The following is a 27,868-nucleotide window of genomic DNA, read 5'->3' as shown; positions in this document are numbered from 1 at the left end:
GCTGTTCATTAATATGCATTGTCCCTAACAAATAAATAAATAAATACAAATTTCATATAGCCCATTTTCTTTCTAGATTTTTTCCTCCGTCTACACAAAGACATGTCGATCTTATGCTATCTTGTTCTTCCATCGAGATGTCTTAAAGGTACAGTGTGTTGCACAGGTAATCATTACAGCAAACAGTCTGAAGCTCAACTCATAATAGCTGCTATTTGTTCACTTGAGAAATGAGTAGGAAATGAAGAAATATCTGAACAACCATACAAGAGTATGTTTTCTCTTGGCAGTGAAAGGGATGAAGGTTCAGTGTGCTTGGTCCCTTTGGCATGTGGCCATTACATAGCACTGAAGGTCAGTGGCCCTTCATGCTGTATAGAAAGAGCATTTACAAAAGGCCACGCAACATGAGCGAGTGCAATATATCACAACCTGGCTGTAATTGAGGCTGTGTGGGCTTGTGTTTGGTATGGATCCAACACATTTCTTCACATTACATGGGAAAGATAGCAAAGCACACATGTGACACAGGAGAGGACGCTGTATTCCATGTTTTGTTTTTTTCCGTTTGTGCTCAACTGGTTTGACCGGCGAGGACATGTATTTACAGGAAACATTGGCCTCTGCATGTTGTGAGCTTTAAAGCAGTTTATATGGACAAAGCCCTGCAGGCAGAGCTGGTGTGACTAAAAGACAACAATACAATGTGTGTGTCTAAAACAGAGTCACCATCATGAGAGCTGACATACCGCTAAACTGCCATTTTGGAAGTGAGGAAAAATGAACTACCAGAACATTGTAGATTCTGCTATGTGGTTCAATTTAGCAGAGGCCTAAACTGATACAAGCACATGAATGACAACTTCACTTTGTAGAGAAAAAGACACAGACCCTGTGTTCCAAATCACATACTTTTTCTTTTTACTACACTACATACTAAAGTACAGAAGAGTTTTAGAGCCACAGGAGAGAAAAAATCAGATAAGGAAGTTTTTTTTTTTTTTTTTTTTTATGTCTAGAAATGTCAAGAATAAAGACAAATACTCCACAATGCTATTGGAGTTAGTGGGGCATTTATGTATTTTCAGGATACTACAATTGACGAGCATGTATTGGGACGTCCTAAATCTTTTTCTGGCATACTAAATAGAATGGAAGTATGGGAATTGGAACGCAGGGTAAATGGACACAATACTGGGGAATCAGCTTGAATGAAGTCTGAATGAGGACATCCTAGGCTGTGCCCAAAACGTAGCGTACAAGAACTTCATTCAAAACAAGTTCCAATTGTTTTTCGTTAAGTTTGTGAGAGGATACTTACAAATCGGGAAGAGTTGTCGTTCCTCACGGTTTTGGCATTTCCAAAGGCTGAAAGAGAGGGAAAACATAATGGACACCATGAATACTTTGCAACCAACACGTCATAATGCAAATCCATCCAGTTACAAGTGAAAAGCCAATACGGCATGAGAACAATTCAAAAGTTTGTTTACAAATAAACCAAACCCCTATTAAATGAGTGCTGTCAATCATATCAAAGGGCCGGATGTCAAAGCCATTTGTACTGATGAAGCCCCGTGATTCTGTATGGATTAAGCAAAGCGCCAGGGCTTTCCAGGCTTATGGGGCTGAACCGTCGCTGTCACACCGCATTCAAATTCAACGTGCTTTGATGTGTGCCGAGGCTTATGCACAGACAATAACTCACCTGATGCTTGTCGAGTATGCGCTTTGTTGTGTGAACGCCTTCCCCGTGTCACGGCAGACGTGTGTATATGTAGGCCTTGAGTTATGTGCATTAGGAAACTTTTTTGAACACTATTTTCAAACCCAGAGCACTCTCAATTTGCGTCTAACCACATTTACACATTAAAATGCCATGAATGCGTCTTTCCTCACGGTACTAATAGCACAACGGCTTAATCACTGATAACAGCTGATTAATGTGCGTTTAAGGTCGACCGTTAAAGACGGGGAGAGGAACTCGAGCGAGGAATGAAAGGGAATAGAGGGTGACACAGAATGGAACTGATAGTGATTAGGAAAGAAAGCCAAAGCAGAGAGTCACAGAGAGAGAAGGCATCACAGACATATGTGGGATCTCTCCCCCTCTCCCCCCTTTATAGCGTTAAGGCAATTAGATCTGCACGAGCTAAACTCTTGCAGATGTGCAGGGTTCTCTGCAGCGACTCAGCCCGCGCATGTACAGCCTCATCATTCATGGGCATTTCCTGTCCACTGCCCCCAATTAAAACACAGCTGTTCCTGTGCCAGGACTGAGCTGTGGGAAGGAGACTGTGTGTGTGCGCGTGTGTCTGCGTTTGTGTGTGTGTGTGTGTGTGTGTGTGAAATTCAAATAGTGTTTTACAGAGAATGTATGGAACTCCTAAAGCTCTTTGGTTGGTCAGTTTACTTCCCTGTGACAGCAACATTTGAATGTGTACGTGTGTGTCAGTGTGTACATGTTAAATCTTAACGTTTTGTCGTTGTGTAGTTGCTGTGTCAGATAGCTTATCAGAAGCTCTGCCGTGACGACATTTATTTTTCTCGGTTGTTACATATTCTAAACCTAGGCACACACAATAAAATGATTAAAGATTATAATAAAATAAAGCACTCGCATAAATAAAACTATCGAACAACTAACTTAAAGGAGAAGTATGGATATTTGTTGTTAATATACGTGTTAAATCACTCTATATTCATACAGCAATTACTTAAACAGTTCATAACACGGGTCTCCCAGTCATTCAGCTTGGCAATAATTGCCAGATAAAACTTTGAGTATCCCGCTTGTTTTTATCCAATCAGGAGACAGAGCGCTATAAAGAGGCGGGTCTCTGTGCCTGTGAACGATGACTCGCTGCTCTCCATCGCGGCACTATCTGATGAAGACGGCTGTGTGTTCATGTGGTGGTGACGTAGGGATGAGGGAGGGGACTGCTAACTGCTAGTCACTGACAGGACGTTAGCTAAAATGAGCATATCGCTTACTTCTCCTTTAAGCGCTGTACGTGAAATGTAGCATAGAACTAAGCATGTACATCCCATCTTAAAACATTTAGTAAAAGAAGGCTACTTGTACAAAATCAGACAGCGCTGTCAATGTGGACTTGAATTGGGACGCTCCTGGAGTGTGAATTGGCGCTCACTCACCCTCCAGCACGGGATTGGACTGCAGCAGCTGTTCCTTGACCTTATTCACCTCCTGGCCCTTCCCACACACCGCTGCCACGTATGACATCACCAGCTTACTGGCCTCTGGAACACACACACACACGCACAGACACACACACACACACACACACACACACACACACACACAGACAGAGATAAATATTAGGTCAAAGCACTAGACATGACTGAGAAACAAAAGTTGCTTGCCCAACAATCTCCCCGTTTCCAATAGAATCCCCCCATACATCATCCTCCCCGGACACCCATCAGGGGTGTGGAGCATTTATTAGTCTAGGTCCATAGAGCAGTAGAGGCCTCATAACAGAGACCCCGCTTTGTTTAGTTATAGAACATGACAGTTATTGCATCATGTTATCATCATTCAAACGGCCAGAGTTACTGGGAAGCGTTTGGATGTAGTGACTAGGCCTGGCCTCATTTGGATGGCCGTTCATCCACCTTTCTGTGTTAGGACTGAAGAGTTGCCAGTCCAGCCTGTTCCCTAAACACATGTTCTGGATGAGAGACACGACGCGGGGCTTAACATGCCTCTTGTGCCGTCTGAGTCAAACCACATGCCGTGGAAAGATTGACTGCTGGCATGAAGATCATATCGCCCGTCCAGTGAGATGACAGTGACCCAAAACTGATGGTGTGTGTGTGTGTGTGTGTGTGTGTGTGTGTGTGTGTGTGTGTGTGTGTGTGTGTGTGTGTGTGTGGTGCCAAGGAGGGGATAGAACGGAGCTTGACAGTAGTCGCTGGTACAGACTGCTGATGAGATGGCACACAAACAGCTCTAGGCATGCTCATATGTTTTGCCTGGGTGGAGGGAGATGGAGATTTTTATTTTTTTAAAGAGTTAACAGTCAATGCTTGCTGAATAACAAGGTGTGCAGCGCTTCACCTACGCACACATTTCTCTCAGGATAGCAAAATCAACTCCCTCAGTGATCTCTGGCAGACAATAGCACTGTGTTATGTCTCCTGTGCACGCCATACCGGCATCTGATAATAATGTTAGGTATAGCACGGCTCGTCACTCTTGCAGTTGCCACAGCCAGACGACTCCTAGCCAGACATGAAAGTCAATGACCCATATCGATGCGGTAGGCGGTGTTTTGGATGGCCTTATTCCACTACAAAGCTCCGGGGCCGTGGAGATTAACACAATCCAAATGTATCTCCTGGCCTTGGCCGAGCAGCTTCTTGGAGTAAGGGTTTTCCATGAGCGGGGCCCCAGATAAAGAGGCAAGCAAAATCAGACAAACTGCTCTGTGCTTTCCATCGCCTTATCCCTCAATATGTTTTAATGTTGTTTCACTGGGTATTTCACTATTTAGATGATTATGACTGGTCTGGATAACTGGCTAAACTTATTGAGTGTTGACAGTGGCCTTTGTTCAAATGGTTGTGTGGCTTCGTGGCTCTCCATGTTTTACTGCCAACATTTTAACAAGGGAAGTGATGTTAGGGAATGGAAGCTGCAGCAGCAGATCAATGCAAACCCATCAACAGGCTGAAAACAGTGGGGTCATGTCAATACAGGCGATGATTATGACATCAGTATAGTAGTACACACATGCATCCGTGTTGTAGGGAAAGGCAGGGATGTGACTGATTTAAAGTAAGGAGGCCATGCCCCTACCCTTTTGTAGAGGTGGGATATGTATGTAGGCCTATATGTGTTGTGTGTATATATGTATGCTGGCTGCTGCTGTAACACCTACATTTCCCTGCTGAGATGAATAAAGTATATCTTATCTTATCTTATATACTACTGTACAATCAAAACAGTCATTTATCATCTTTAGAACATGTTTTGTGGTCATGTCTAGATATCACTGGTCAATACTGATATACTTGTTGAAGAATGATATTCAAGGCATCAGTAGAGTGCATATTAAACCGTGACACAACTTTGTGATAGTTGTTGTTAATATAAAATGTTTTCAATATTGCCCATTTCTTGATTGAAATCACATGGACAGTTTTGATTGGAAATAAAGGGGACACTGTAGTAAGCAGATCCAGTGTGGCAAATTACAGTTTTCCTTTGAAACTGAAAGTGATATCCCCACCGACATCAAGCGTGGGCACTTGTGCAGCGCTATAAATGCTTTTGGGGAGGTCTCGTGAATAAAATACTTGAACACATATGATTGTATGCCTGTGTATCCTACTGTACGGGAAGATATTTTATATGGAAAATGGATGGATGGATAAATAATATATTTATATGGATTTGACCTGCAGACCATGGCCACATCAACAGACCAGCAGGGGAGTGAACCGAGTGGCTCCATTTAGTGATTATAGTCCAATGCATGGTTCACACAAACTTTTTTAGGTTGCCTTGTTGACTGTTAATTGAGTGCAAGCGAACCAGTAAAGAGTTGCCGTCACATGTTGTGTCCAGACATGTCGTTCTCTAAATACTGGCATCCAGCTGCCTCTGGTAGATATGATCTGGATACGCACTGTGACTTTATACATACCAGCCCTCATCTAACAGCAGCCTTCAGAAATCCATTTTGTCTTCAACTACTGGGACTACTACTTTGTTACTATGAATAAAAAGTTCATTTTTTTCACCCTCAACCTTTGATATATGAAGATCCTTTTCATGTTCATTCTAGGAGCAGATGTGCTACTGATATGAGTAGCCTTAGGGGATGTTTTTGTGCCAGGCATGTCTGTGGTATGTGGTATGGTATGGGGTGTGTGTACAACTGTGTATGTGATGCCTGACATCAGGGGTCGAATCCACATTACGGGAGTATACAGACGATAACAAGTGAAAAGAAGTTAGCATTTGGCTACTTACCGGTTTTCCCAGCCCCACTCTCCCCTGTGATGAGAATACACTGGTCCTTGTCCTGGTCTCTCAGTGAACGGTAAGCCTCATCTGCCAAAGCATAGCTGGAAGACAAAGAAGCAAACAGTCATAAGCCTTCACTTTCCAATGGCATGCACTTGGTTGACCTTACATGTTTATTTTAAAGTTTCTTTTTAATGGAGGTATGGAGATAGTGAGCAAAAACAAATGTTCAGAGAAATTGTATGCTACTGTGTTGTGCCAAGCCGCATGGCAGCCACACTAATCAATAGCATGTGTCTTTATTGGACATTAGGTCACATCTGTAGGACAGCCACCGCAGCAGATTTTATTTAGCAACACTGGCCAGTGCACATTTGGGATTTGGCTTGGATGGCTGTAATACTGACCATGTTCTATTCCTTTTTTCTAAACTTAACCACACAACTAATGCTGCTAAAGCTCCTGCACTAAAACTAAAAATACAAGAAAACCGTTGTACACTTAAAAAAAGGTAGTCAGTGATTCTGGAGAACGCTTGTTGTAAAAATCACGGTCAGAGTCAATGAATATCTCTGTCCGTACTGTGTGTGCAATGAGAAAAAAAAACTGGAGTTAATACACAGTCTAGGGCTCTGTACAAAAGCAGCCCCACCATAGCTAGCACAGCCTGGGCTGTTAACCCTGGATTATTTTTTCAGCGCACACACACACACACAGAATGGACAGGTAGCGTACTGTTTGGAGATATTCACAGATTTTGACAACAAGCATTCTCCAGAATCGCTGACTCCACCTTTCAAAGCCATTTTCCCCTGATATTAACTAATAGTTTTAATTGTTGCACCACTTTGTTATAAGAATAGATCATTATAATTGACTGCTTCAAAGCCATACCCATGCATTTGTTTGAATGCTATACTTAGTCACCCAGAATGTACAATGACCTGTGGATTAGTGGATGAGGAGTGCCTATTATAAAAAACAGGGTTATTGTTGTGCATTCCAGGACAGTGATACAATGGGAAAGTAGGACTGAATATAGCAGTTTTACCACTACTGGATTCCTAAACAATATATCATTGGTCTCTTTATGCAGGATCCCTTGTGATGGTTTTAGAGCAAGGGTGTGGATGACAACGTGTCTCTTGTGTGGCACTGTGGTATGTAACTTCAACGTGATACGCCCACACAGTGGGAACAGCAAAGGGTGAGGCTGCAGCGATAGCTTCTTTACAGCTTCCACTTGGCGAGCACACAGTCAGCGTACAGTTACTGCGAGAACTACCTTCTAACTTTCTCGGCGCACAAGACTGCAAATTAGATTTTTTTTAATCATTACCCAAGCATTTTCTTCCCTAAAGCCAATGTCTGGTAATAGCTGTGATTACATTATGACACACTGAGAACGTATTCAGGATCTAGGCGCTAGAGTTAGTTTGAGACCAGGTAGAGTGGGTTTGGAAAACTTTCATCTAAGACCTCCGTGATGAGCCGTGCCAGGATTTTATGACCGTCTCTTTAAGTCTGTCTGTACTGTTGGAGCGAGCACAGGAGGAAAACTGGGCTAATGGTTAGCTGGGTAGAACATCAGTCAGAAAAACTTTCTTTCAAGCTCATAAAAGCAAAAGCATCTGCCTAGCTAAATGCCCGCGAGCTAGGAGACGATCAATCCCTATAGCTCAACAAGTCAGTTGAGCCTTAATAAAACTGCAATGTGCTGCTAGCTTCAAGAACAACAAGGGCCTAATCTCCAGGCTTTTAAAGATCAACATCTTTAGGCATTAAGTGTCATAGTGCAGAGTAAATATAGCTTGAGGTAATTTCCGAGGAATGCCTCAGAATAGTTTCTCCCCTGTGTCTAATTTGGGCCTTGCCTAGAGGGTGGGGGCACTCCGAGGTCTGAGCAATATCATCAATCAAGTATTTATATGCACTAAGTGTACGAGACATGAATTACTTGAAGGAATGTCTGACATTCACATATGCCGACAGGGGTTTTCATACGGCCTGACGAATGAGCTTTCTAGCAGAGTCTGAAATGGGATATTAACCTCTCAGGTACACCTTTTTGACACGAGGCAGTTTGGGGACCGGTTCTTTGCATTTCCACAGCAAAAGAACCGGCTCCTGGCCAGGAAAACTGGTTCCATATAGCAGCACCAACCCTTTGCTGGTCTGGAATCAAGATTGTTTATTTCAAGAGCTGGGTGCAGGTATATCATGACTAAAACTTGGTGAGCGCAATATTAAAGAACAAAAAAAAAGTGCTACAAGACTTATTCGACACATAATCGCCATCCGAATCGATCGCGAACAGCAGCAGAAATACACTGGGCCAGTTGTGTTTGGATGTCAATGTAATGCAGACTCACAAAGCAAAGCCGGAAGCAACACATGTAAAAAAAAATGTGATGTATTCACATCCCTTCTGTTAGCGCTAGCCCTAGCTGGGAGAGCAGAGAAGTATACAGTGAGGTCAGGACGTAGCTCTCAAGCCTGTGGAAAAGCAAACTGGTTCCTAACAGACTGCAAACTGGCACTAGCACTGGCCTGGTACCAGGGTGAATGCTGGGTATACATTACAGTTTTTTAAAATACTGTTTCTTGAGCATTTCTGCCTGTGTTACAGTTGAAAGCTATGACTCAGACAGTAAATGAGGGGAAAGAGAGTGTGGGGGGGCACGACATGCAACAAACTAATCCAACCGGCAACATCGCAGATATATAATACTTGGGAACCATTCCACTACCAAGGTGCTCTGAAGTTACATTTACTTGTAGAGGCTAGGCTGTCAAGCTAACTGCCCTTTGAAATGCAGTGTGACACCAACCAGCAAAGTAAAAAAGAACAGGTTGGACAGGGGTCAATGGGACATCTAAAGGAAACGTTCAGAATGCATTTGAGTATGTATGCCCAACGGTCACGCAGAATCATTCTCCATTTTTATATTTCATCTAGACCCACTCCTACAAACACACTCAGACACGGAAAAAAGTAGCTAATGTCAAAACATTTCTTAATCTAATTTGGTGCTGAAACCAACGTATTAGTGGAGTCAGTGTGGTGAGAAGCAGAACTTGGTTGGAGCATATAATCACACACTGAACTAACATTGACCTCCAATTTGTAAAAGTAGCTGATTACTACCAAGAAGCCATGACAGAGTGGGGGCCAGAGATGGACAGCCAGATGAATGCATTCCAGGCCACAATGCAGAGTTAAAGCTCAGGCAGGGCTAATGGAGCGCAGGGTTCTGCAGCAGCACACATTGTGTTGGACCAGAGCCCATGCCGCCCCGCCACCAGCCCCTCTCCCTCGTCAGAGTGGGCCCTCTACCAACAAACCTTAAAAACTCATGGGATGATGAGTAATGATTTAGAGTAGACGGAACAGTCCTGTCAACTGTTTACTGACTTTACTGTTATAGATGTATATAGGTCGAGGGCAAAATGCTTAATGTGCCAAACATTGATTTTCTTAGTTGGAGCACAGTGGTCGGCCGTGCCAGATCCGTTGCTTTTGATGGTCCTTGCTGTACACAGATCAATCAAAACTTATTATCCCTGTCGACTGTACGTACATCTATACAATGTCTCTTTTTGCTAATACATCATCCAGCTAATCAACGTCGTAAACACAGATGTCAACAATGCAGCTTTCAATTATACAAGTTTCTCTTAAAAGTGGAGTCAGTGATTCTGCAGAATACATGCAAAGGGGCGTGTGGCTAGCTAAGGTCGGCTACCCTTTGTTTACATACCAGTTTACAGAGTCTAGGCTGTGTATTAACACATACTTTTTTTCAGCTCATCATGATATATTCACTGATTTTGGCTCCACACTCAGAAGATCCCATTCCCACAATCTCTGATCACAACGCTAGCCCTATCCATACCTGAAGCCCATGGATGTGTGAATGAGACTTGCCACAGGACATTACGTCACCGTTGAAAAGGGCAGCACAGCACAGCACAGCACAGCAGATGTCTGCTTTCTTTGTGAAAACCCCTGTTGCCTGACCTGATCGAGACAATGAGCAAACCATCACACAATGATCCTGCCCCCAAAGGAGGCCTGTGTGTGTGTGTGTGTGTGTGTGTGTGTGTGTGTGTGTGTGTGTGTGTGTGTGTGTGTGTGTGTGTGTGTGTGTGTGTGTGTGTGTGTGTGTGTGTGTGTGTGTGTGTGTGTGTGTGTGTGTGTGTGTGTGTGTGTGTGTGTGTGTGTGTGTGTGTGTGTGTGTGTGGGGGGGGGGGGTGGCGGCTGTGTACCAGGAGAAAGTAATGGGTGCAAAATAGGGGTGGGCGGTCCTTTGCCAGACACACACACACACACTTGCACAGAGCTGGTCATATGAATATGAATGACAACACCTTCCTAATCTAAATGTGAATAGAAGTGCAGGGAAGGGGGGGCAGACCCAAAACCGTGCAGATGATACACTTTAAATCCAAGAAATAAAGAAAAACAATCCAAGCCACAACTGACTTCTCACAAGAAACAAATCTGTATCTGTATCACATACAAAAGCAACAAAAACAAGGCAGTACTTAAAAAAAGGATGTACACCCCTGTGGCTACAACACTGTGCTATCATTAGGGCCCATGGAAGCAGTATGGACCGCATTTGAATTTACCACTTCACAAATGTTCGAGTCAAAATGATAATGAATCACCAAGGTCACCATCAAAGGCAGAGGAAGCAGCTAGTGGGGCAACAGAATCCCAAAGGCCTCCGTGATCTTTGTGTGTGCATGTGTGTGTGTGTGTGTGTGTGTGTGTGTGTGTGTGTGTGTGTGTGTGTGTGTGTGTGTGTGTGTGTGTGTAGGGGGGGCCTTGGACCGTAAGTGCTGCTTGGCACCTCCCCTGCAGGCTGTAATTTGGACTTGCACGTGGCAGCGGTGAACACAAAGCCACACTGGCATGAGGTAAGCGGTAGAAAATAGTCTAGTCAGTTCTTTTTACTTCCAAGCCCTGGTTACTGGGCATGGGAGAAGATGACGGGCCTGCAGTGTGAGTGTGTGACCTGAATCAGAAAAAGGGTGGAGTACTTTTAAAGGGCAGATTCTGCACACTTTAAAGTCAGTGTGTAGATGCTAATGAAGCTGTAATGTACGGGCTGGAGTGCAGCCCACCCAGGCTACTGGGAAATGACAGGACTACTCTGCAAAGAATAATAATCTTTCTCAGAGGCTTTTAGCCATGTCTCCATGCTGACATGCAGCACAAATGTTCATTCTCCAGCCGTAAAATAGATCAATCTGTCCTGAAATGTGAGGCTAAATGCAGCTATGTTTCTATTACGGGTACAGTAGCCCTGTGATCTCAGTGCTCCTACAGAGGCCAAAGGAAATCCGCCCGGCTCTGACGGAGCAGCCAAGGAAGCAACTCCTTCCTGATGCTTTATGACCAGGTGGAAGAGTGGGTGGCTCACACACACGTCCGCCCAGTACAATGGTCCACATTAAGAGAGTGTTGGCGAACCTGCTGATGTGTGGGCAGGAAACACACACACACACACACACGCACGCACGCACGCACGCACGCACGCACACACACACACACGTGATGGTTGAGAACACGCTACTGTACAACAGGTGACGAGGAGCATATCTTCAACATACGGGGAAATACTCTAGGAAGATCCTGATAACAGTCTTACATTCCTCTGACTCTCCTGATTAAAAGGCTCAGTCTCAAGTGCAGCAGCTACAGATCTCTAATTTATTCAACACTCACTCGACGTTGCGAGCACGCTCTGCTTAATTACTCATCAATAGTCCCCCACCCATACATCAGGCTTCGAGGGGGTCCTGGGCTTTTCATTTAGTTTACTGCGTGGCAATTTAGTGTTCCACAGCGGGGGGAAAACACACACTGAAGTAGTTTGTCTGATCTTTGGAAAAGCAGGAAATAAGCATGCTGAGTTAGGTTGCAAAACATCCTCTAAGCAATCCTCCAACAAAGACTTGTCTGAGCATCTGTGAGAATCAGTATGCAAAATGTTTTAAAAAAAATTATAGAATATTCAAATGACTAACAATTATTGGTGGTAGAGGGCTCAAAGAGTTGACCAAATTGTCGGAGTCATGAGATTTCACACAATGATGAATGGCGATGGCCTTGTGCCTTCGGCTGGAAGATATAGAAAAACACCCTGCAGGAGGGAAAAAAGACGTAGCCACATATGCAGAGCCACAGACAGGAGGATGGAAACAGAGGAGCAGGGCATCTTTTTATAGCCCAGGAAGCTCCAGCTAAGTCAGGTTTGAGGACTTATTCTTGTCATGACTCAGTCCTCCACTGTGGCAGTGCTTTAGGTCATTCCAGGCCTCTTGGAGGAAACTTAATGAGCATCTCTTCACACTGAAGTTGTGCTGAGCTACAGATTAACAAACTCTCCTAGATGTGAGACAGTTTCTTATCCAGTGCTCAATGTTGTTGGTACAATCAGGAGTCCAGATAGTAGACTTTGCTCTGTGAATGTAAAAGACTGAAACCAGAACAATATATTTGGATGTATTGTACAGTGCATTGCTGACTGCAGAAGTAGTAATAATAATAACTAGAAAATTCCTGAGGAAAGTTTGAGTGTGCTTGTTGCCAACCTTCTACGCTCAACTAAGATAACATTGAGCTAGGCCTTCGTGTACAATCTCAAGCTAATTGGCAAACGGCGTGAGGGGCGTGGCCCTTCAAACATGGTGTCTAATAAGTCACATCCAGCACTGCCATGAAGACCCACCCTAACTGTCTTCACTCAGTCGTATCCCTCCCTACTTCTTTGTTTCCTATCTTGCATGAGTTGAGTTGGTGGATAATCGTGGAACGATCGTATCTCAATATTACACCAGTTAAAGAAGTGGATGAGTTCTCATATCCTTACTCCATTTGATTTGTTTTCTAAAATGGAAAAATAAGCCGAGTAATCACTGGACCCCACGGGCATCGCAACACTCCCTTGCACACATACTTGCACACACACACAAAGGCTGCGTAGAAATAAACCGTTACGCCTCATTTAGGACCAGATCACCAGGCATGTCTTCATAAGAAGCTAAGGCCTCGGGGCTGCTCATGTGACCCACTCAGCCCATTCACAATGGTAGAGTCATTGTGGGTCTGACCCACAGTGTACTGGTGGTCACAAGTCGGCACAACAGCGGTGGGTGACACCCGCTCCTTCTCCACACCAGGAAATAGAGGATGCCACAGACCCAGAGGGTTTGGTGAAAGGGAATAAGGCTTTCAAAGGGGTTCTTTGTCCGGAGCTAAAATGAGCAGTTTACAGTAAAATATTACAGTTAAGAAAGGGTTGTAAATGGTCTTGGTCATAAACCGTGGAAGACCCCGATAAGATACGGGGTCCGTGCATCAGCGGATTAAAGCAGTGAAATGAAACATCAACCTTCAGTGAAAAAAAAGAAGTTTGCAGCCAGGTGATAACTGGGACCAATCACACTACGGTCCTTTTGCATTCAATGTATCAGAGCATTGTCACAAAGCTGGACAGGCAGTTTAAATGTGCTGACATAAGCTGAACCGCGTGCCGATATGTTGCAGATTAGAATCCCATTAGCATTTACAGTTTGTCCGTGTAATGCCAGCCTGACCCTCGGGGCCCATAAGTCAGGCCTTCTGGGAGATATTGGCCAAATGTCCACAGCCGACTGAGTCCTCTGTCCACAGAAATCTCTTCCCCAAATCTATTTAACAGCTTGTCTGATTTCATGTGAGCAGTCACATGCTGCCACACCATGCCTGTAAAGCAGCCTGCACAGTGAAAGCAGCACTTCATCAGTACAACATCAGGAGCTCCATCCATTTCTACATTTTGACACTTCAACTGCAGTACTGCTGTGCACGGAAAACTGTGCAAGACTGGGACCATGGGATAATGTGTCCTTCTGTGCAGGTAATCATTACTTAGCTTAGCATCTGCATCAACATAATTGAAGAGCGTGAGCCACTTGAGGATTGACACTGAAAAAAAAAAAATACAAATGTATCTTATATTGTCCAAGATATAAGGTTCTATAAGGTCACTAAACTGAAATGCATCTCATCTGTTTGCCTTCTTTTTAGTATGCCTTTTCAGGTGTTGTTATGCAAGCTGTGTACACAGATAAAGTCTCAATATCCATTGTCCTTACACCGGTTTTTGGACAGTCACGGACAAAAGAAAATCAATAATATAAAATTGTGTGCACACAGGAGCAATACATGACAGCACAGGTAATATTTAATCAGTGATGTATTACACTATTGGCAGGTAGATACTCTATTGTTGAACGGAGAAATTCATAACTTCCCTATTTTAATGATTGCCACTAGGTTTACTATTTATGTGCTACTGAGGTCTGTGTATGTGGCATGGGATAGCTCTTTTAAGTGCCAAGGGTAGGTTATTACCAATATGAGAGGTGTGTGCGCGCGTTTGTGCATGTGTGTGTTGTACACATGCTGCTAATGGACCAAGTAGGTGTATGTATGCACACATGATTATAATGGTGTGCAGCTTTATACATTGTAATACATTTTCATGTTATTCTTGGGTTGAAGATGTGGGTGGATAAAGGAGCCCATGCACAAACATCACCTCCCTCTAAGTTCAGCAAGCTCACCTTTACACCAACACACATGGTGGAGAGGACTCGCTCTACAATATGCCATTTCAAGTGCCCACTTAAATCTACCTACGCACAGGTTGTGTGCTGCAAATTACGTAGGACTGTTAGTAAAAAACAAGGTATCGCGTATAATCCCAAAACATGTGTGGATATTGCAAAAGCTACGAAATGATATATTTTTTTACTTGTTGCTTTTCTTGTTGCTTGTGTTCTAACTGACAACAGTGAAAAGGTAAACACAAGAGTGATGCTATGATGGGCAAATGGCTCCAAAGTTCAACCAATGCAAGGATAGAGCACTATACTGTACAACAGGACTTTCATCTCAACTCAACATCCTGCATGTAGAATCTAGGGATGTGAACCTTTACAAAAACGTCAAAGCGGTTACACGACTGCATTTCATTCATATGCACAGTTATCCTTTTCATATGGGGGTGGGGGGGGGGCACGCAATTTCTTTTCCAATGCTGCCGGAGTGACTGTGTACAGTGGAGAGAGAAAGACAAGCAGTTAGACAGAGAGATAATAATTAGCTTTTTATATTCCAAGTGATTGTCTGACTTTAGACTGACTCCCGCTGTCTGGTCAGCTATCAGCTAGAGCCGATAAGCTGTTTGACACGACGATGAAAATGAAATGAAATGAATGTGTTGTGTCTTATTTGTGTTAGTAGGCATAGGCTACACTACAGTAGCTTATGTTAGTTAGTTATACAGTTATGAATGATTTGATGCGTCTTATATTATGATCCATTAAGGATTAGAACAATGCCAGATATATGAAACACTTATATACTAGGGGCTAACAATGGTCATGTTTTTAACCAAACTGAGTAAAATACTTATTGTAGTAACATAAGACATGCTATGATGAGGCATTGTAGGGACACACACACAAAATGCTCAGATGTTAAAACTCTATGACAAAACAGATTTCATAGCCAAGCTGTCATAACCATGTGCATGACAGCTGAAAACCATGAAAGGCGCTTTGCACGGGGACCTGGTCGCTCCATTAGCCAATGGTGATGCCCCCTGAATCAATGCACTGGTGGCACTGCGCATTGAGCAGAGCATCAGGGGTCTCAATACCTCATTAAACATCGGGGAAATACCGCACACACGCGCGCGCGCACGCACGCACGCACGCACACGGCTTGGGCAGCAAGGGACGTACAAAAAGATGACTCCAGGCCATCTGTGAAGCTGTCGCGTGTGGAGAAAGGCCACTGATTGGTTCATCTCTAATGCTTTGACTGTGTGTACATGGGGGCGGGGGAACACCTGCCAGTTAATTATGATGTGCCTCATCTGTGCAGAGAGCAGTTTGCTAGATTGGCCGGCAGAGGAAATGATGGACACACCGGTGGCCATATGTAAGAACACAGATTGATGTAGCTGTGGGAATATGAAAAAAGACATTCTCCAGCTGGGTTTACAGTCTGGTATTTGAGACTTTGGTTTCAGGTTGAAATATCCCATCAAAACCAATCACATTTCCATTACCACAACTGAAATGAGATTATTGTTTTCTGCAATTGCAACAACAAGCTTCCCGTCATGGTTGTGTGACCTGTAGCGACATGCAGTCTTATGGATGCAGGTCTTTGCTTTTTTATTTTATTTAAAATTGATTTGCTTATACAAATGCACCTGAATCACATTTGGAATATATTGTGACAAAAGTAATGGTGAACTGCACTTCACAACAGCATGTATGAAAACTGCCATTCCTTTTTTAACTGATCAATGTGTACTGTGCTGATCTTTGTCTAAGGCAAAAGCCATTGTTTATCTGCCATAACTAACTGAGAGGGAACTTAACGGGCAATTAGTCTACAAACAACGTTTAGACATAGGGCAGCAGCTGCAGCTCTCTTCTCCAGCTGATGGGTGGGTGGGCGCGGGCGGGCACACACACACACACACACACACACACACACGGGAGTACAAGAGCAGGTGTGAAACAGATGAGCACCTGCACCCACTCACTCACTCACTCACTCACTGGTCCTTACTTGTGCTCGTACACAAGGGCCTTGCCACGTACACACAAGGCATTTCAGACATCCTTAGAGATGCAGACACACACACACACACAGAATGAGCCAATAATGATGCAATGGCATTTATCATAAGAAACAGTTATAAAAATACACCTTCTTGGGCACCTTAATCTTAGCTTCAATCAATAACCTTAGGCTAGATTAATCTTTCATTGCATTCAAAAAGACTAGACGGTTCCCACAACACTAAGTTACATAATGAACACACACACACACATAGCCAGACTGTGCTATTTATTACAAGGACAGGGATGACCAGTGACTGTGTTAGACATATCTGACTATCACAGCTTTTTTGACAGGGAGTCACAGAAAACAGATCTGAATGCGGTGACAAGGTTTCATAAGGACCTTATTTAGCTGCAAGCGGGTGTTGCCAATGGACACAGTGGTGTTATATATACTGTTTGTTGTGGGGAGGTGCTGCCTTTGAACGGGGTTTAACGGCTTAGCAGTTATCCACTCTTAGTTATTTGTTTTGCTAAATCACCTCTGCAGCGACAGGAAGGTGAGAAATTCAATGGCTTTGTTTCATGCAATCAATAGCTAAACATTTACCAATAGTGCCTTATAGAGTTATGCCATGACTTATCATGCCCTGGAATATGTTCAGTGAAACATCTGCCACAAAGCCTTATAGAGCTTTTAAATGCAGGCCTGTAGATTTTTATCTCTGCAAACAATTGTGTGATCAATATTATTTCTGCTTTAGACTACATACACTAAAACTGAAAACTCATTTTGTCCATCAAGCTTTCACCTTGTTTCTTGCAGTATAACATACAAAATGATAACCACCAATGGTGTATGCTGTTAAAGTTACTGTACATACTTTAAACTTATTCATTCTGCTGATCATATACTATGTTTATTTAGTACATAACAATCAGTGTAGTCATCCAGATATTGTAAAATGGGAAATGATCATGGCACTGACCTTCTTTATAAATTAAATTGTGCATTTTTGGTGAGTGTTAATTAATGTCTTGAGTTACCCACTACACTATAGTGAATTTTATTTAAATGATGTTTGGCACAGACAATCATTGGGACTGCATTGACATGGCCCAACATCCTAAAAGATTGATGGCAAATCCTAAACACCTCAATAAAGGACTCCAGCCTCAACTGATATATAGTACAGGCATTTTGTGAGAAAATATGGGTGGACCTCTCAAATTGCAACAGAAACCATTTCAACTGTTTTTGACTCATGAATATGTAATTAATAACATACTAAAAGTCTCAAGGAATCCAAGTGGTGGAAAGTTTTTTTCTAAGGGGTTTCTTAACCATACCTTTATTTCGGCTTCCTAAAGTACTGTTTTATGATAGAGGGGATATGTGCAAAATTGTTAACCTTTTCAGAAGAGCTTGACACTTTGTACACTTATACAGTTTGGGGCTCTGAACATTTTCAGATATTAAGCCATTGCAAAATGTAATCATGGTTGCCATGGAGACCATTTTACTTTCCGCCATAACCTAATTATGCATTTTTCATCATAGCTCCTGAAACAAACATAATACCACATAACTAGTGATGTCTAACCCTATGTTTTCATGGTCAGGGATTACTATGATACCAGACAACATCAGAAACAGTTAAGGTCAATAGTTAAGGGTGAATCCAATGTTATTTTTTAAAATTTATACATACATTATTTTCTGATATCCACACAAATCGTTCATTACTGTCCATATCAACCGACAACTTTGTTTAACGAGAGATATGGTACAATGCATGTGCAAATAAATGATTAACTATGAAGTCATAATATTCATTTGATTTAACTTTCTTGCCATAAATGTATTAAACGTTTTCAATATAACAATGTCAAGTTATTTTTGGGTAATTTTTGCCTTTATTAGTTAGAGAGAGAGAGAGATCAGAACCATATGACCCGACAGCAGACCTGGAACTCATATGGAAAACTGCCATCCTGTTTGTCTCACAAAGGCCAGCATGGTCTAGTATGATGCAATTTGCACAGCATGGCAATCACCCGGGGTAAACATCCTTTGTGTTTACCCCATTGGTTGATATGAGACGTAGTGACCCTACATGCATCTACTCCGCATGTAAGTTCCTATGTGAACATGCCCACTGCCACAATTCCACCCCAATCATCAAATTTTATCAACTACTGGTGGAAGGCATTTTCTTATGAAAGCAGCTGAACCAGAGGTTAGTGACTTGGGGCTTCCACACTGATATTAGTTGTTGGGGTCCATTGGGCATGTCATGGTTGATGCTGGGAAGAGGAAGTGATAATGATTTTCTATGCAGCCGTTATGCACATTATGACAGGGAAGATGTTTGGATGGGATTTGCATTGAAAGAGTCGTTAATTGCCTGATGCACTTGTTGTAACTCCCCATTAGCTGCAAGGAGATCCAAAATACTATGTTGAAGAGATGTCATCAGCAGATGATACCTGCTGGAGATCGTTTATAAAACTCTGGTGTCAATTAAGTTGCTGCAATATATGCAAAGCTGATAGACGATGTCTGCAGAGAAGGCTTGCCATTCTGATGTGATTCTCAGAATAAGATGACTTCTCAAATGCAAAACTGAATCCTTAAAAATCCATTGGTAGACATATTTTGCAAGTTTCTGAGAATTGGGAACTTCACCTTGAAACAATATCATAAATGCTTCCTTTCATGGCAGTATCAGGGCATAATCTCTACACAAAATCAGCTCACATCTACAGTATGTGCAGACAGGGCCGCCCATAGCTTTCTAGGGCGCCAGCCACTTGGGGGGCCCATGGTCTTTGGAAGCCAAGAACCTACCTAGATATTTATGTCAATATCTATTCAAAGTTGGGTGTTTACACAGAGCCGCGGCTCCGCTTAAGGCCATTTAAAAAGCAGTAGAAAAGCTACTTGTGTCTGGGTGTGGTTGTGAAAAGTATTTGGACCCCATGAAAAAACAGGTTGGGTACCTTTTGTAGTTCTTCTACATTCTTATAAACAGGACAGGCTAGTTACTCTGTCATTGTCCTGAATCTACAAACAGGTTTTCAGGTTTAAATTATCTCTTCCCATAAAGTAAATTTTTGTGAAAAATAATTTCCCTTTGGGGACTATAACTTCTAAAGGCTTTGACATAAGTCTTCAGGTTGACACGGCCAGCCAGGTCTAACCAGTTTTTCAGAAACCTGGCTAATCGACCAACCAGCCAAGTGATACCACAATGCAGCTGACGAGCAGCATCATCCTGTTTTAATCATTGTAACCACCAAGGTCCTGCTTTCTGTATTGTTTCTAAAAATAAAAATAGACCTTAAAAAGTTCTTAATGCAAAGAAAGATACAAGGCACAAAGAAGTTGGAAATAACTGAAGGAACAGATTTGTGTTCAAAGATTAAGAACTTTTTGTAATTATTTCAGTAATGTTTTCAGTAAGTTTGCAGTGATGAGAGCAGAATGAACTAAGCCTAAATGTTGCAACCAAATATAGGCCAACTTTATAGTTTTGAAGGGTAGGTTGGTTTGGTTATTCATGTAGAGAATAACCTTTTTTTCTTTTTTGTGTGAAGAATTTGTAGTTGATGTTAATTTTTAAGCGTTATTTATTTCAACAATACCACCAAAATATTTCAAATGATTTATTGTCATGTGCAGAAATACAAAAGAGTGCAATATTTGGTGCAGTCAATTAGTGTAAATGTATCTTATACCAGAAACTAGTAGCATAGAAAACGTGCAAATTGTGAAAACTTTTAGATTGCTTTAGTGGATACTAAAGAAGAACAATGTCTCTGTGTGCACTGATTATTTTGTAGAGATCTGCTGATCTGTTAAACAATTGTGTGAGTGGGTATTCAAAATAAATTGGTAGGTATGCTGGGCTAAGTCAGAAATGTACGTGCTACTATTGTAAAATAATAAGCCCTTGCTCCCCCAACTGTCCCTGCAAGTCCCTGGTTGATAAGATAGTTATTCTCTCTACAAATACATGTATGTGTTTATTGAGGGATGAGCGCACTCACACGCATTGATACGAGTAAAGCATGGGTAAGGGGGGCGGGGGGGGTTCATTGACTGGAGGTCTTCAGGGGCCCAGCCCAGATACCAATCCTCAAGTATGAAGAACTCTTTGAATTAACTTGAAAAACGTCATGAGATCCAACACTTACAGGAAATGAGAAAGAAAAAAACATGTCCACGTGCGTTGCTAGTGCCGATATCTAAAGCAACACAAACAGCTTTCATAGCCTCGCCACATTGCAAACTATTCAATATCTATTCAAAGTTGGGTGTTTACACAGAGTTGCGGCTCTGCTTAAGGCCATTTAAAAAGCAGTAGAAAAGCAGAAATGTTCAAAATGTTTCAGATTGAGCACAGCGGAGTGTAACTGTTTCACACATAATCCATCCTATAAACCCTTTGTGTGCCAAATGGTGACAAGATTGGGTTGATATTAAACAGTTTTGTCTGGATTATATTTCCTGAGTCGTTCCTGCTCACGGGTGTGGTTGTGAAAAGTATTTGGACCCCATGAAAAAACAGGTTGGGTACCTTTTGTAGTTCTTCTACATTCTTATAAACAGGACAGGCTAGTTACTCTGTAATTTTCCTGAGTCTACAAACAGGTTTTCAGGGGCCCAGCCAATTGTGTGGGCAGGCCTGTGTGCAGAGGATGTGCAAGATCCATTAGCACCATCCAGATATTAACCAGAGATCTGTAGGGGGATTCCATGTGGAGTGATCGCCTATGGGCTGGCATGTCCATGGATCTTGAGCAGGTTCTAATGACAGTATGAAAACCAGTGGTGGCATCACAAGATTGCAAGGTATGACATGGCTGCAACATCTGACATGGTTTCACTCCATGCCAGTTTGTGCTGAAGTTAACAACGCACACAGTTCCGAACTATCTCCAAGAAAGACACAATTACAGGGGGTGCTCATGGCACAGTGGTTATGCCGCAGAGGACCCGGGTTCAAATCCAGCCTGGTTAAGTGCTCTGCATGTCTTCCCCTCTTTGCCCCATGTTAAGCTTTATTGTATAGGAGGGGAGTGACATGCAGAGAACGACCGCGGGCGGAAATCGAACCCGGATCTGCTGCTGGGCCCGGCCCGGGGGGGGAGACGCCCTACCAACTGAGCTAAGGGTGCCCAACCTTAACTGTTTCTGATGTTGTATGTGGTATCATAGTAATCCCTGACCATGAACACATAGGGTTAGACATCACTAGTTATGTGGTATTATGTTTGGTTCAGGAGTTATGATGAAAAATGCATAATTAGGCTATGGCGGAAAGTAAAATGGTCGCCATGGCAACCATGATTCGATTTTGTAATGGCTTAATATCTGAAAATGTTCAGAGCCCCCCAGAGCTACCATAAAACAGTACTTTAGGAATCCGAAAATTGACATAAAAAGGTATGGTTAAGAAAACCCTTAGAAAATAACTTTCCACCACTTGGATTCCTTAAGACTTTTAGTATGTTATTTATTACATATTCATGAGTCAAAAACAGTTGGAATGGTTTCTGTTGCAATTTTTGAGAGGTCAGGTTATATAATGCCTGGACTAATATCCTGTTCTGAGCTGCTGATTTGATACTTCTCCAGTGTCTAATGAGGATCAAGGACAGGATGAGCAAGATGCCTCAGACCTCCTGGTGATACCTTAATTAAAGGCCAACACTGATCCCCCTTCAGTTACTGTTGTTATTATGCCCTTTAGCCTGTTGAAGCTCAGCCACCAGCAAAAACAGGGTCACAAAGACCACAGACCTTTTCTGGTTTGGAAGCAATCGGAAGGTATTTCCGTTTTATTTAAATGTTCTGTTGCCTAAAAAAATCTGGCTTCTCTAATGAATATGTGGATCAGTAAGGGGTCTGCTCTGATTTGAATACCAGTTGAGTCAACCTATCCAATTACAACATCTCAATTGGTGTCAAAGCTGTGTTGCCTTCCGAAGTTGACAAGACTCCCAATATGAACACTATTAGACTGAATGGTTAGAGCTTTTGTTTGTGCTGATGAAAGATGTAGGCCTACACATTTCTATGTATTTATTCTGTATGCATTCAGGATGAAAATTGTGCACATAATGGAACATATATTGGGTAAACCATACTTTGGAAATATCCATTCCTTTCTTACCAGGAGCGATGAAAAGGTCGATAAATATCAACTTTCTCCCCATGTGCTTGTGTTCAACATTAGCCAAATGTTTAGCTAGCTAGTTAGCGTCTCACAAACTGTGGAAACAGATGCATACAGCCAACTTAGCTTGTTTTTATTCCTTCTAATAATAAGTAACCAAATTAACTACATACACATTGTAGTTTAAAGAAGCAGTTAGCTTGCACACACAGAGCACCATGGAGGCCCATATTAAACATTGACCATAGGATGCAAAACAGTTTGTAGCTGAAGAACAGTTATTGCCTTTGAGGGCAGCTAGTTATTGTGCTAACGTTGAACATTGAAGGCACAGGATAAACTCAGTCTCATCTTTTTATTGGACAGTTGGAATTTCCAGAAAGAATTTCCCAATATATTGGTGTGTATCAAGGCTTGTGTTGGCATCAGTTTCACACACATTGGTTGCTAATAAATGAATAAGTGAATGTTAATGAAATAGATGACACAAAGGTGTAGAGTGCCCAACGTTTAGGGACAGCCGATGTTGTATGAAGTGTGACAATAGTGGAGTCAGTGCTAAAAATGACATGGAGTTGAGAATAACTGCCCCGCTGCATTTGACATGACTGGGGGGTTTAACATTTCTTGAGGATGATCAATGTAAATCCACAAAGCTTATTGGTCCAGATGGCCTGCCCGGGGGATTAAGATCAATTTATGGAAGTTGAAACAGTCTGCCTGTGACTGGCATTTGTAGGTCCTGTAATATAGCCTGTCCCGTTAAGCAGGGCTCGCTCGTCTTTACTTCAGGACTAATGGTACGATAATGTTAAAGAGGATGTGATGTTCAAGTTAATTGAAATCGTTTATTTTGCTAATGATGCAGAGGTTCAGTGACTTCAACCTGACTGTGCATTTACAGATGGCGTCAGCCATCAGCTCCAATGCAAATAACTCGCAACCTATTTTTTCTGAAACGGAAGGCAAAAAGCATTACATCTGTCGTTTTCCAGACAAGACCTTAGGGGTTGGAGCTTTAGAAGAAATGACCAGTGTTTCTGCCTGTCTGGCTCAGACATCTTTCATCACCGCCGTTTGGAGGCAGCGCAGGTTTCAAGTCACGTCAGTGTGGTATGAACATTTTCTTGTAACAACTTTGACAAATGGTTGGCTATTGAGCCTTTAGCCATCAGTAACTATCTAAATGACCGTGTGGTGATGTACTTAAGAACGGAGGCCAGTCACAAAAGGCTCGTCTAGGGTTGTTGAAAACATATAACGTGTTGGCATATGTGCTCTGACAATGTTGATTCAAATGGTACTCTAAAAAAATTGCCAATATGCTTTATGCACTTTAGACGGATCCGTTTAAGGTATTAAACAAGCTCATCTGTCATATGTACTTAAAAGGGGGGGGGGGTTGTTCAGGGTTAGGGTTACTCTTGCTGAAATCATGCTTTCCATTACAAAAATGCACACACTAGCTGACGATGAGAATCCCTCCCTGTACACAGCAGTAGTCCCTACAAGTTTGCAAAAAAAGGAAAGAGGGAATAGATAGACTGACACTGAAAAACAACATAAGCAGAAGACAAACAAGCCTGAAACGGTGTCATGTCAGTTCTGTGTAGCTGGCTGTAAAGTAAAAGCCAAAGAGCTTGCTTTTGCCTGCAGGGAGTGTGTCTGTTGAGGGGGACGAGGGGGACGAGGGGCACTCTCTCTCTCTCTCTCTCTCTATCTCTGAGGGGTTGTGCTGCAGCCTAGGGACACAGCAGGCTAATTGACGAGTGGCGGGCTTTGTTTCTTGTCCTGGCAGCCTCACACACACACACTGATTTAACGTGGCCAATGGACAGATGGCATGCCACTGTGCTGGACGCCAGACCAGACTGACTCCTCACACAAGAGCTGGTGCCCCTCTGATCTCACCCCCACCGCCCCCCCTTACCCTCACTCATTAGTCACTACTGGCTCCACATTGATCATTCTTACAGAGGTTGGCAACACACTGCATCATTGACATATGACAGTTCCTGTGTAAAACATTCAGAAATAAAGAGCAAGAAACGCACTTGAAGTGCAAAACATTGCAAATAAATGTTAATACATATTTTAAAACTGTAGTTTTAAAAAGCTTTTTTTTACTGTCTAGACCAGTGGTTTTCAAACTGTGGGGGGCGCGGGGTTATGGCAGGATGAATATGTAAAAATATTGTTTTTTATATTAACATCACTGCATAGCTGGACAAGAGTTCTGCTGCTTCGTTCCTCTCACTGCATTTAAATGCATTGACTATATTACAGAGAAATAGGTCTTGTTAAAGAAAAAAGAGCACCAAGCCCAATCCAGAGGACCCTGCATACATTTTTTTATTTTAAATTAATATTTTTATGGAAAATCCATCTGTAGCTTCAATAGCTTCTAATTCGTCTGACCCAGTGTCTCCAAATTATTTGTTCACACCAAATTCCTCATATTAAGCCTTTTAATTTTCCTCTCAAAGTGCACCAGATTCATGCATTTCACTTTAAAAAGGCTAAGATAAAGATGTTGAAATGTATTAAAAGATGTGTTTAAAAACGCACAACATTTTTTAGAATGTTTTAAAAAATATGTTTACATTTGTGAAATAATTAAAATACTTTTTTTTTGTGGGGGGGGGGGGGCTCCGCTGAAATTTGTTCTCTGAGGGGGGGCTCACTCTCTCAAACTTTGAAAACCCTGGTCTAGACCGTTTATCAGGACTGTGTGGGTGTGGCCGTATCGAACAGTCTCTGTGGCAACATTGTCATTGTTTTTATAGAACGTCCGGGCAGAGAACTGCCGTGATTGGTTCAAAATACTTAGTGTCATAAGAACCAGAGCATAGCCAGCCTAATCTAAAACAAATGTCTGTAAAGTTTGTCAAACTTAAATGACGATTATCTTTAATGTTGACTGATACATATGCCTTACTCTTCAGAATCCTACTATTATGCAACTAACTCCCCAAATGACATAGTTAGAAGAATTTTGTGGATTGAGGTTAACAGGGGGCTTTAAGTATAGGTTTGTTTAAGATAAGACCCGCGAGGTGGACTCACATATGTGGACTGAGTTCGTAGAAGTTCCTGTTGCGATACTCCTCCACTTTGTCTGGCGTGAAGATGGGCAGCGACCTGTAGGGGTTCATGGAGATCACCACACTGCCAATGTATGTCTGGAGGGGGAAAGGAACATGGGAAGACATGTTTTACATACACAGACAAGAGAATTGGTTTCAACAACTACTACTACTACTACTACTACCCCCCCCCCCCCCCCCCCCCCCTCCAGGGAGGAATTCTGCTTCTGTCAGCTTTGCCCAGCTGTGAATTCCTAATGCATCGTTAAGGCAAGCAATGCCTCAAGTGAAACCGAGGGCGTGTACAAAAGCCAAGGGAAAGTTTATGGAACCTGTGGGCTGGGCAGTCAACACAGACTACAAAGTGGCGCTAAAGGATAGTTACTTTAAAACAAGTGTCCATGTGTGCAGGTGTTTATGCTGCAATACTAATGGTTCACTGACTTTGATATTAACAATTGATGTTCACATAGATACCTAAAACTCAAAAATAAAATGAATATATATATTATTATTATTATTATTTTTAATAAAGGAACCATTAACATTGTGTGCTTCCCATTAGAAACACAACACACCATCAGTTGCACACAATATGTCTTTTAAAATGCAAGCTATCCAACATGTCCACAGCAATGCTTATTTTAATCAAAGCTTTCCTCTTTCAACATGTCCAGATGAAAGAACACCTTTATGTAACATGTGCAGGTCCTCTTCAACAGATAACACTTGTCATATATTTCTGAAAGCGAATGTAACCAGCCATTGTCTTCATCATCCTCCTACGCTCAAAACAAAGCACAGAAAGCACTCTCAAACATCAACCTGAAGCACTTTCTTTGCTCTCTCTCTCCATGGTAATGGCTGTTGCATAACCCACTCTGACAGGAGTGGAGTGCATCCTCCCCCCTATGCCCATGGCCTCTGGTTCAATAGCCCACCGGAGGCTAAAGGTGGGCCTTTTCAAGTAAGAGACGGTACAAAGGGAAAGAGTTGGTGCAATGTAAACACAGTATCATGTGTTGATGAATGGTCTCTTTTTTTCAGCCTTTGTAGAGTGTCAAGAACATCACGACTTGCAAGTGACTCCATGATTATTTCATGGATCTTCTGACAGATCAGAATCATGAACATGCCGTCAAAGTCTCATTATTGGAGCAGCTTTGAAGTGAGGGCTTTCAAGCCTTTTCACAGAAACTGTATAGTCAATACACAAATAATCTGTCTTTATGCATTTCCAGACCTTTTTCCATTCATGCTGACTGCCCACTTATTGGTATCATGTAGCTCTTTCTTCTAATGGTGGTTCTGACTTAAAATGTTTGGACAGGAGTTTGGTCAAACCTCAAAAAGTAACATGTCCGACATGCAGACACTGTCCATATTGCATAGGTGGATGGCCCATTTTCTGCTCTACATTTACTTTTGGCATTTCTACACCTGCTGTCCTGCTTGTTAGAAAACTCTCATCTGTTCAGATAATAAAATAGTAGCTACTTATACGCTGCATGCAAAACTGCATCATAAATTACACTACTTTCTTCACTCTCATTCAAATTTTTAACTGTTGAAGACAAGACACAATACATATGACATCTGCTAATTAATAATTAAAATAATTACTAATTAAAAATAGAAGAAAAACCTCAGCAATTGTAGAAGAAAATGTGGGTATCCTATATATGTCATGTAAAAAACATCACACCAAATCATTCATCTCAAGTGCAGAGCTAATGTTTAAAACAAATGGGGATTTAGGAGTTAAACAATAATGGGTGAGAAACACACTGATTTTTTTCTTCTCAGAAGGAGAGTCAGCCAAAAGAATCAGGGCAGCGGTAAACAGGGAGATTTTCACTCTCTTTGATTTTCCACAGTGTTATTGGATACATGATGCGCTGTCCCTCTGGGAAACAAAGCCATGCTTCTTCAGCAGTGAGCTGTCATATGATAGTTTG

General features: G+C 42.2%; 1 protein-coding gene across 3 annotated transcripts in view; it reads right to left on the bottom strand.

The window, feature by feature from the left end:
- The window catches only part of myo1b (myosin IB), a 71,940-nt gene that overhangs the window by 32,444 nt on the left and 11,628 nt on the right, over nucleotides 1-27,868 (bottom strand). For all 3 annotated transcript variants that reach the window (XM_080038619.1, XM_080038620.1, XM_080038621.1), the window contains 4 exons: nucleotides 25,891-26,006; nucleotides 6,002-6,096; nucleotides 3,157-3,261; nucleotides 1,322-1,368 (listed from right to left, as the gene is read on the bottom strand). In XM_080038619.1, coding sequence (XP_079894745.1) covers nucleotides 1,322-1,368; nucleotides 3,157-3,261; nucleotides 6,002-6,096; nucleotides 25,891-26,006 — 363 coding nt within the window. The remainder of the gene's footprint in view (nucleotides 1-1,321; nucleotides 1,369-3,156; nucleotides 3,262-6,001; nucleotides 6,097-25,890; nucleotides 26,007-27,868) is intronic.

The sequence above is a fragment of the Ammodytes marinus genome (genome assembly GCF_949987685.1).
Source record: "Ammodytes marinus genome assembly, chromosome: 12".
NCBI lineage: Eukaryota > Metazoa > Chordata > Actinopteri > Uranoscopiformes > Ammodytidae > Ammodytes > Ammodytes marinus.
This window is presented reverse-complemented; position numbering and strand designations above follow the sequence as displayed.